This window comes from Poecile atricapillus, chromosome 24 (genome assembly GCF_030490865.1).
Source record: "Poecile atricapillus isolate bPoeAtr1 chromosome 24, bPoeAtr1.hap1, whole genome shotgun sequence".
Taxonomy (NCBI): domain Eukaryota; kingdom Metazoa; phylum Chordata; class Aves; order Passeriformes; family Paridae; genus Poecile; species Poecile atricapillus.
In genome coordinates, this window is record NC_081272.1 from 4,468,455 (window position 1) to 4,478,171 (window position 9,717).

The 9,717-nt window shown below is 56.0% G+C and overlaps 1 protein-coding gene across 1 annotated transcript; it reads right to left on the minus strand.

The window, feature by feature from the left end:
* Nucleotides 1–2,727: 2,727 nt before the first annotated feature.
* On the minus strand, nt 2,728–4,460 carry LOC131587914 (gap junction beta-5 protein-like). The gene is made up of 2 exons (XM_058856261.1): nt 4,388–4,460; nt 2,728–3,579 (listed from the first exon to the last, which is right to left on the minus strand). Exon 2 carries the CDS (start codon nt 3,553–3,555, stop codon nt 2,728–2,730), a length of 828 nt encoding a protein of 275 aa, XP_058712244.1. The 5' UTR covers nt 3,556–3,579; nt 4,388–4,460.
* Between the last annotated feature and the right edge of the window lie 5,257 nt (nt 4,461–9,717).

The following is a 9,717-nucleotide window of genomic DNA, read 5'->3' on the forward strand; positions in this document are numbered from 1 at the left end:
AGCGGCCGTGCGGCCACGGTGAGAAAGTTCAGGTGCATTTGGCATGGGCAGAAGGTTTCCCTCCGGCAGTTGGGTGGGGAGCACAAACACCCCGTGCTTTGCAGAGTTTTGAAATACTGAGCTGGGTGTTTGGGTAAATCAATAAATCCATCAAGGGGCACATCCCTGTGCCCCCTCTACCATTACTCTGCCAGTGTGGGCGCAGGGACAATTATCACACCCTCTGAGTAAAGCAAAACCAGTGCCAGCATGGTTCTGCTGATCTCAGCACCTGGAAGCTTCAGGGATATGCCCAGGACATGTCACCCTGCTGCCACTCTGCTCTGACACGGCAGGGTGACAGGTGAAAGGCCTCAGTGCCAGATGTGAACGCTGAAACCCAGTGACTTAAGGAGGCCCAACCTTGGCTTGTCCATAAAGGAAAAACCCAAACTGTGGGGCGGGCAAACGCCAAACCAGAAGGAAAACCTCAAAGTCTCTTTAGAAGGGTCTTAAACGAGGCATGGCAGGATTCTGCCTGCCAACAGCTGTCCCCCTCCAGGGCCACATCCCCAGGGACAAGACTCCCCCGCAAGAACAGGGGCAGAGGAGTCATGGGATCCTGAGAGCTGGCAGCCAGGGCTGGACATAAATCAAAGAGTTTCTCCTCAATTCCCAGCAATCAGGCGGGTTTTGTCCAGAGCAGGAACAAGCCCAAGCTGGGAAGGCCAAGCTACCCCTGACCTGTTCACTCAGTCCCCTCCACATCCCTGCCTGGGCTGGAGTTAGTGGTGAGTTTCTTTAAAACCCCCTCACCCAAGAATTGAGGAGGTCTTCTGGGACCTCGCAAGCAAATACAGGGAATTTCCTGAGTGAGGATGCAAAATCTGAGAAATATTCAGCTTTTATTGTGACACGCCCCCCCCCCCCCCCGCCCCTTCCTGATTTGCTGACCCTGGTCCTGCCTCTGCATCCCAGGATATTCCCAGTATCCAGACCCCTGTTTTTGCAGCACCAATAAGAAGCAGGCAAATGCTCCCATTTTTCAGCTGACCACTACTTATCCCAAGCCTGGATAGTGCAGGACACCCAGAGCTCTGAGCACAACAAAACGGCACAACAACATCCAGCAACTGGGTCTTCAGGTGTCTCACAATGGGCAGCAGCTCCAGCTGTCCTTTGATGTGTGGGAGTGGGACAGGTTGGTTTTCCTGGGGCTCACCTCTGTCCCCTTTAGCTCCTGCAGAGGGGAATACCTTGGGATTTCACTCTCTAGCCTGGAGCAGGAGTGGCCAAACTTGCTGGAAAACAAACAACCCAGCCCATGCTCTTTAAATCGGGGCAATGGCTCTCACACAAAGAACAACTTGTGTCCTCTGACGTTACGGTCTTCATAAAGAAAACTTTCAGGTGGATAATCCAGCAACAGGAGTAGATGGAAGGAAGGCAGTGCCAGCACAGCTTCCCCTGAGAAGTGGAAAAAAATTCTGTCTGTATTTCACCATCTGCCTCTCTGACCTCAAAGGTCCCCAAACCCAGTGGTGGCAGCACAAGGAGCTACTGTGGGCTCACAGGGCTCTGTGCCAGTGGCCAGGATCCCCCCCAGGGCTTCTCCACCATTCTCACCCCCACCAGTGGCTGATTCAGTGTCTGCCCTCCCATCAGCAGTGCTGTAGCCCCACCTGCTCTTGGTTTTCCTTCAGCCCTGCCTGTCCCTGGCATCCCCCTGGCCACAGCAGCCCCTCAGCCTCCCACCCAGCACATCTAGATGTTCCTTTCCCCAGGACCCATCCTGTGAGAAAGAGCTCAGTTTTGCCCACAGAGGGTCTCAGCTGGATGACTGCAATGATCTGTCACTGAGAGTGGCCTCAGTCACATAAAGGATGTAGCGATGGTGTTCCCTCACCCCCTGTGCCACTTCCTTTGGGACAGAGCCAGGGAGCGCTGGCACTGTCACTGCTCATGGAAAAAAATAATTATCACACCCTCTGAGTAAAGCAAAACTAGTAACAGATCGAGCTGCATGTTCAATGTTAATGTTACTTGTGAGTGCATTTGCCATGAAATTATTGTTAATTATTCATGCCAGCTAATGCTCAGCTCCCTCTGATGGCCTCAGAAATGGCAGCACCACCCGTGTCACGGCTGAACGCGATTTATTGCAACAATAAGTGAGATCAGATTCTGCCATTTAATGTTATTGTTTAATCAATGGTTGGGGTGTTTTTCCTCTCTTGTGTTTGGCTGTTTTGCTCAGGTGTTTTGCCCAGGCCAGGCAGGATGATCCAGCAGCCCACAGCAGGCGCTGCCTGCCTGGCCGGATCCTCATGCCTGTCGTGGCTGCGGCACCAGGGACCTGCTCTTGTCCACACTTAGCTAATGAGTGTTATTAATGACAATTGCATCAGTCTGAGGTGGCCCTGACACCCACTGAGTGGCTGATGTAGGGTGAGACATAGGAAGAGGGGTTTCCTGGGGGATCAGGTTGTCTGTGCTGGCTGGTACCACTGTTAGCTCACAGCTGCCATAGAACTGCTGCTCCCTGTCACTCCCAGGGATAGCATGTGTCCCACAGCCCCTGCTTTACCCCAAATTCAGCAGAATGATGTAAAATGCCTTTCCCAGGACAGGAGAGGCAGAGACCTCTCAGGCACAGCCCAACTCTGGGATGGACTGGGGCACAGAGGAGCAAGAGCAGCCAGGAAGTTGCAGGCCAAGTGACCAGCTCCTGCTTTCTCTTGGGCAGCTCTAGGAACGAGCCTCATCCTCGGACAGCGTGCTGGGGCAGGAGGCCGTGAGCGGGATGGTGGCAGTGGGGGGTTTGTAGTCCGCACCATGGAACACCTGCCCGCCCGTGCCCACGGGGTCGGCGCAGGAGATGGGGCAGTCGTGGCTGTGCTGCCGGCTGTCCCCTCCTTTGGCCTGCAGGCACTCACGGCACCGCTTCCCGATCAGGTAGGTGGCCTCAATGATGTTCAGCACCACGCAGACGCAGGTGGTGACCACCATGAAGAGGGTGAAGATGTTCTTCTCAGTGGGCCGGGAGATGAAGCAGTCCACCACGTTGGGGCAGGGCGGCAGCTCGCACTTCACCACCCGGGGCAGGGTGTAGTTCCTGTAGAAGCGGTAGAAGATGTAGAGGAAGACCACGTCCACGCTGGCCTTGAAGATGAGGCTGAGCAGGTATGTCCACCAGAGCCCGCCCCGCTTCTTGCCAGGGTTGGGGTAGATGCAGCGATAGTTGTCCCCTTTGGTTTCACGGAGCCTCTGCTCCTTGGCCTCCCTGTAGGCCACGTGCATGATGACCAGGAGGGATGGACATGTCACCAGGATGAGCTGCAGGGCCCAGAGGCGGATGTGGGAGACGGGGAAGAAGTGGTCAAAGCAGACGTTGGTACAGCCTGGCTGCCGCGTGTTGCAATCAAAGTCCTTGTGGTCATCGCTCCAAACCCGCTCAGCCGCCACCAGGTAGACCAGCAGGCGGAAGATGAAGACGAGGGAGAGCCAGATGCGGCCGAAGGCTGTGGAGTACTTGTTGACGCCACTGAGGAGCCCCTCGAACACCCCCCAGTTCATGGCTCCTCAATCCTGTCGGCCAGCCTGGGAAGAGAGAAGACACCGTGACATTGAAGAAGCAGCAAGGGGTCCCCATCGGAGCCCCTGTGTGCCGCAAAGCACTGAGCCATGCTCCTGGCACCATCTCTGACTTGTGCTGCCACACCGGGACACCACTGACAGCGCAGACCTGGTCTGGGTGATACGTCTCCTCCAAGCACTGTCCCCCACTCTGGGAACACGGGGACCCGACAACGCTCGCGGTTTCTGCCGCAGCCACAGCATCCTCCAGCCACCGCCACCTCCGGTGCACGGCTCAGCCCCCATCCCGCCCCAGCTCCCGCCTCGTTGCCCAAGTATTTGTTATTAATTTTCCTTACGTTGCCAGGCCTGGCCCAGGCAGACAACAAATAGCAGCAGCCGGGGCGTGACTCACCCAGCTGTGCATCCTCTCCCATCGCTGGAATCTGCGAGGAGCCCCGTGCCACTGCTCCGTGACCCCACACTGTGCCCACGCACCGGGGAGCCCCACGGCAGGGCAGAGGCAGCGGCTGGGCTGGGGGGGCTGCACAGTGGGGGCTGCACAGCCTCTGCAACGCCGAGGAGCTGCCGTGGGGCCGGGCAGCCAAAACAACCAATTTTCACCACCCCAGGCCCCTGCGTGGCAGATTTGACCCCGGCTTGCATTGTGCCAGATAAACGCGCCCCATGCGCCGTGGAGCTGCAGCAAAGCAGGACTCCCAGGGCTGCGTTTGGCGCTGGATCTCCTTAAATATTTTGCCTACCAGTGAAATAACAAGATCCTCCCTCGCTGAGGGGTGAACACATCCCCTGCTCTGCACAGCTTGCCCACCTGCAGGCCTGGAGTGGCCACGGACACTCCCGGTCCCCGTCCCTCCCGTGGGAGCCGGTGGCGTTCATCTCACGGTGCCTCCCGGAGGAATGTGTAAACCCCAGATTCCTCCTTCCACGGCACGCTGCCGGCAGAAGCGCAGGCCATGCCCTTCTCCCCGGTGTCAGGTTGGGCAGACGCACTTCCCCAGAGCCCTCCCCACCTCCTCGGGGCGGGGGGTCGCGGCAGAGGGGGTCCCCAAGGCCTCACCTGCGGGTGTCCCTACGCGGTGCTGCTGCGGGTCGGCGCCTGCCCAGGGCAGGAGCGCATCGCCTGGCGCAAGAGACAGCACATGAGTCACCCCCGCGCTCCTGGGAGCGAGGAGGAGATTCCCGGGGGAAGGGATGGAGGCTCCAGGCAGATCCCCACGTGCCCCATGGAATGCCACATTTCCCGAGGCGAAGGGCGGCCCCGCAGCGCTGCCGTGCAGGGAAGGGCTGAGCGCTCGGCCGTGGGGAGGGGTGGGAGCTCAGGGCTGTCTGTCCTCAGCTTCTGCAGGGATGATCAGCACAACCTAGGGTCCCTCCATGCCTTCGCTGCACCCATCTCCCCTTTCTCCAAAGTGGCCAAAGCCCTGGGAGTCCCTGTCCGCCGCACTGGGAGCCTCTCAGCTGGACACCGCCCTTTATAATCCTTTTTTATTGAAACTTTGCACCATGGCAAAAATTTAGCAGAGCCTTTATCCCTCACCACCCTCTGATAAGTGGGTGGCTGTTGATAATTTCACTGGCAATTAATTAACTGCTTACCTGTGCTCCCCTCACCTGCAAGCTGCCACAAATCTCTTCCCTATCACCCCTCCTGGATCCCAGAATGTGGAGCCCCACCCAAGATGCACCCTCATCTCAGAGAACTTCTTCTTTGAGGTCTGACCCCCATCTCACAGCTGTGGGGTGCAGGGATGGGGGTCAGAGGGGAGGCGGTCCAAGGAGGCGTAGGGTGCAGGAGTTCAGGTACAGCTGGAGTCATCTGAGGAGCAAACACACGTTTCATTCGCAATTCTGCTGGGGTTTAGAAAAAAATGTAGACAAACAAATCTAAACAGCTGTAAAGTAAATTACCAGTGTTTGCGGATGGCTCCGGGGAAGAGTTCTGCAGTTTGAAATCAAACAAGCTCATTTTTATTTTTTTTTTGACATGCCTGTGTAGTGGCTGTGCTGGGGAAGGGGGTTCCCCGGGGCTGTGTCCCCCATGGACAAGCAGGGGGGACCCAGAGCAGCACCCATCCACCAGCACCCTGTGGTGGGTGGGAGCATGTTCTGCCCCACGTATCCCTAATTTTGTGTGTGTCAGAAATGGCTCTTTGCGTCTTTCTGGGTTAAAATCCCCTCTTTTGGGGAGCTGCCAGGTGTGATGGGCAGTTTCTGCTCTGGGTAGAAGGGGTAGGCCCCCTCCATCCCTCCACAGGTGAGTCCCCAGTGCAGGGGACACAAAGGTGTATTAATGGCAGCACTTTATCTTCCAGGAACAAGCCCCATTAGTACATTTTCACTACAACATGAAATATTAATAACACTTTGCATTTATATAGCGTCATTCATCCCGCAGTCACCAGCCAAGCCGCTGACATGAATCAAACACCACAGCCAGCTCTGGAGGAGACAGGTAAACGGGATCAGACCCATTTTCCTGCTGCACACACTGAGGCTCAGGGTTTTCTCCAGGTCACCGGTGCCACTGAGGATGTTTTGGAGGAAAAAAACCAAACACACAAGGCCAGGGACTGCTCTGACCTGGGCTCCCTCCTCCTCCAGCTGCTGCAACTGGTACTTGCTGTTCCTGATACTGTGCTGACAGTGCAGGGAGGGGAGTTAGGAAAGCTGTCAGCCCATGGAGAGGCAGGCCCTGACACAACCCGAGGGCTCCGGCAGCATGAAAGAGCAAGCAGAAAACCAGTGGGGAAAGAAAGGGCTCTTTTCATCTTATTAACGAGCCTTGTATTTAAACCCTCCTCCAGCTCCATAGCACAGGGTGATTGCGAAGGCTTTTACACACCAGCTCAGCCGGACTGGCTCCTGCTGTCGGAGATGCTGCATGCAGATGCTGGTTAGCAGGGCAGAATCCCGTGACTGATGATGGATAAGGACAGACAAACAAGTCCTGGGCAAAGTTCCGGAGCGCTGTTGAGTGGCAGGGAAGGGGTGTGAGCACAGCCCAGCCGCCCACTGCTTGCTGTCCCCAGTTCCATTGTTATTCCATGAAGAAGCCACCTTGTTTGCAGATAATTAAAAAACCCCAAACAGATTAGTGAAAATTAAACACCCAGAGCTGGCTGGGTGTTGGCTCAGCCACCGGAGAGTCGTGTGAGCATCTCCAGCTGCTGCTTCCAAACCGGCCTGGCTCAGCCCCGGGACCCCCTTTCCTCAGCCTCGTGGCTCCCCACTGCCCTGCCAGCCACATTTCCCATCCCACGGGATTGTTTGGAAGTTCTTCCGTGGAAAATATGTGTTTGAGGACTGTCTGGATGAGAGCAGGCAAGCCCTCCCCGGCTCTGCCCGGTCGTGGCCATCTAACACGGCTAGCGCCCATTAATCCTACATTTATACGTGAGGCTGCAGGGAGTAACCTCATTTCTAGGGAGACCTTAATTAATCACTGACTCAAACTGCCTCGATGAGGTGGTTTGCAGCCGAGGAGATAAATTGACATGGTCAGCAGTGGCTGAGGATGAGGATGAGGTTAGCAGGGACCTAAATCATGGCAGCTGATGGTAGTGAGCAGAGCAGGGAACAGGGCGAGCAGGGGACAAGGCGAGCAGGGGACGGGGCACATCTGTCCTGTGAAAGCCTCCTCTGCACTGGGAGGCCGATGAATGGGACACTGGAGATGCTGCTGTGGCTCTTTGCCCCTAAAAAGGCAGAAATGAGTGTTCTCAGCCTGTGCAGACCATGCCCCTGCAACGGTGGCAGGGGAAAGATGTGGAGGACAAATTCCTAAGCAGGAGGGGACCGTGGGCAGTCACACAACCCCAGACCCCGGGCGGGGAGGGCTTGGGGGAGTTGATGCCTTCACAGCAGGAGCAGAGTCCAACCCAGCGCTTAGCCTGCTGTAACGCATGGACCCAGCACTGCCTGATTTGGGTTGTTTGGCCAAATAATCACCCTGCAAAGGACATCGCTGCCCTTGCCACTGACCGTGGCAGCCTCCAAATGGGCGGCGCGCAGGTCAAAGTCTTTATATCCCATCACCGGTCTCCTGAGTCATGCCTTTCTCCTGGCAAGTTGCATTCTTTTCAGATGGCAGCTAAACGGGAAAGAGGTCGCGCTCCCAATACGGCGACAATAGGACATGACAGCACTTTTCTGAGTGATTAAGCCTCAGGTGATGGCGGAGCTACAAGACGAGTGGCTGAATGCTGAAAGATTTTAATCACCTCGGACGCGGCACCGCATCCTCGCACTCCATCCTGCCAGGGTGGGTTTTTAGTGCGAAACAGGAACGATAATAAAAATAATCCAGCCCAGCCTGCGCACCCACCCATTAGTTACCCCTGCTGCTGTTAATAACCAGCCTGGGCAGCCTGTTGGCCCTCAAATATCCTCCTGCAATAAATCAGCGCTGATGCCTTAAAGTAACTGTCCGGGGCCGCCGGAGCTGACACTAGATGGCATTGGGAGAACGCGTGGCGCAGCACAGCCGCCTTCCCCGGAACAGTCTGGCAAAACAGAGCAGAAAACTCAGGATGACAGAGCAGAAAATGTCTCAGCAGAGAGAGGCCACCAGCTCACCTCCATCCTCACATCCACCGGTTCAACTCCATCCTCACATCCACCAGTTCATCTCCATTCTCACATCCACCAGTTCAACTCCATCCTCACATCCATGAGTTCATCTCCATCCTCAGTGTCCTCACTTCACCTCCATCCTCACATCCACCAGTTCATCTTCATCCTCACATTCCCCAGTTCACCTCCAACATCTCACCCACACAGAGAGCATGGTGCAGAGCTCAAGGTATTTCACCTCTCTCTGAGCTCATAAAATAGATTGTCCCCAAACTATTATTTTTTTCCCAATGAGAAGTTGCACTTGTGGCTCCCCAGAGCCCAACTGCCCCCAATGGCACCAGCACAACCCTTTGGGGCTTGTGACCTTACCTGGCAGGAGCAGGTGCACCTGGGCACCTGCAGAAGGGATGGTGAAGAGGAGTGGGGCTTTAAAGTGAGTCCCAAACCCCAAATGGTGCTGCTGCCTCAACCATACCCTGCTGACCCCGGCACCCTGCCAGCTCCCTTCACATGGAAGTGTTTTCCTGTTGCAGCCTGGGCTCGTGCTTGCCCTGCCTTGATCAATTTCTCCCTGGAGATCAGCCCGTTTGTCTGTCTGTCCATCCACCCCTCTGTGTCTCTTGCCTGGGTGCATCCCTGTCCCCAGGGCTAGTGCAGACAGCTTCCTCCTGGGAGCAATCCCAGGATATTCTCAGTGGAGCAGCACAGCTCACTTGCCCTCCCAGACCTGCAACTCGGCTTGGAGCCAGAAACTGTTTGCAGGCGCTGGCATCAGTCTGGCTTTCCCCCCATCACTCCAGGCTCATTCTACCTGTCAGAGCCAGTCTCTCCTTCCCCCAAATCACCTTCCGCACCCCACTGAGCCGAGCTGACTTTGTCTCTTAATGCTGCATTGTGCCGGCAGCCCGAAAGCCACAATAGAGCTCCTGATTGCAGCTCCCTCCCTCCCTCCCAGCCAGCCCCAGCCTCGCGTGTCGCCCCGCTGGCAGCACATGGCACACGGCTCTGCCACAGCCCCTGCCCTCCCACGGACACCCCCAAAACCTCCATCCTCCGGCAAACTGCACATAGTTGGATTTTATGTCACTGTTCTTGCAGGGGAGAGTTGTAGGGGAGATGCTACAGGTTTTGGGGTGTGCACCTACCCCAGCTTACCCCCATGTTGTGGGGCTGGGGTTCTCTTCCCCTGTTCTCCTTGCAGGGTAAAACACAACAGAGCCAAGACTCAAATCCTCTCACAGGCACTTGAGCTGAAGAGCTCCACTTTTTTGGGGATCTCTGCCCAGGCAACCTGACATTACAGGATACTTTCAAAGGCTAAAAACTTGCTCACATTGTAAGGACAATGAAAAACAACCCATCACCCCTCTCAGTTGGCTTGCACCTCTCCTGGAAACTCTGGGCAGCAGAAGCAAACTCTGAAAAGGGCCCAGACTTGGCTTGAAGCAAGAGATTTCACATCATCATGTCTTAAAATGTCAGGACTTTAATTAGCTCCATCTGAAGCTGGAGTGGGTTTGTCACCCCTCTTTGCTTTCAGTTCAGGTTGAGAAATTCACTCAG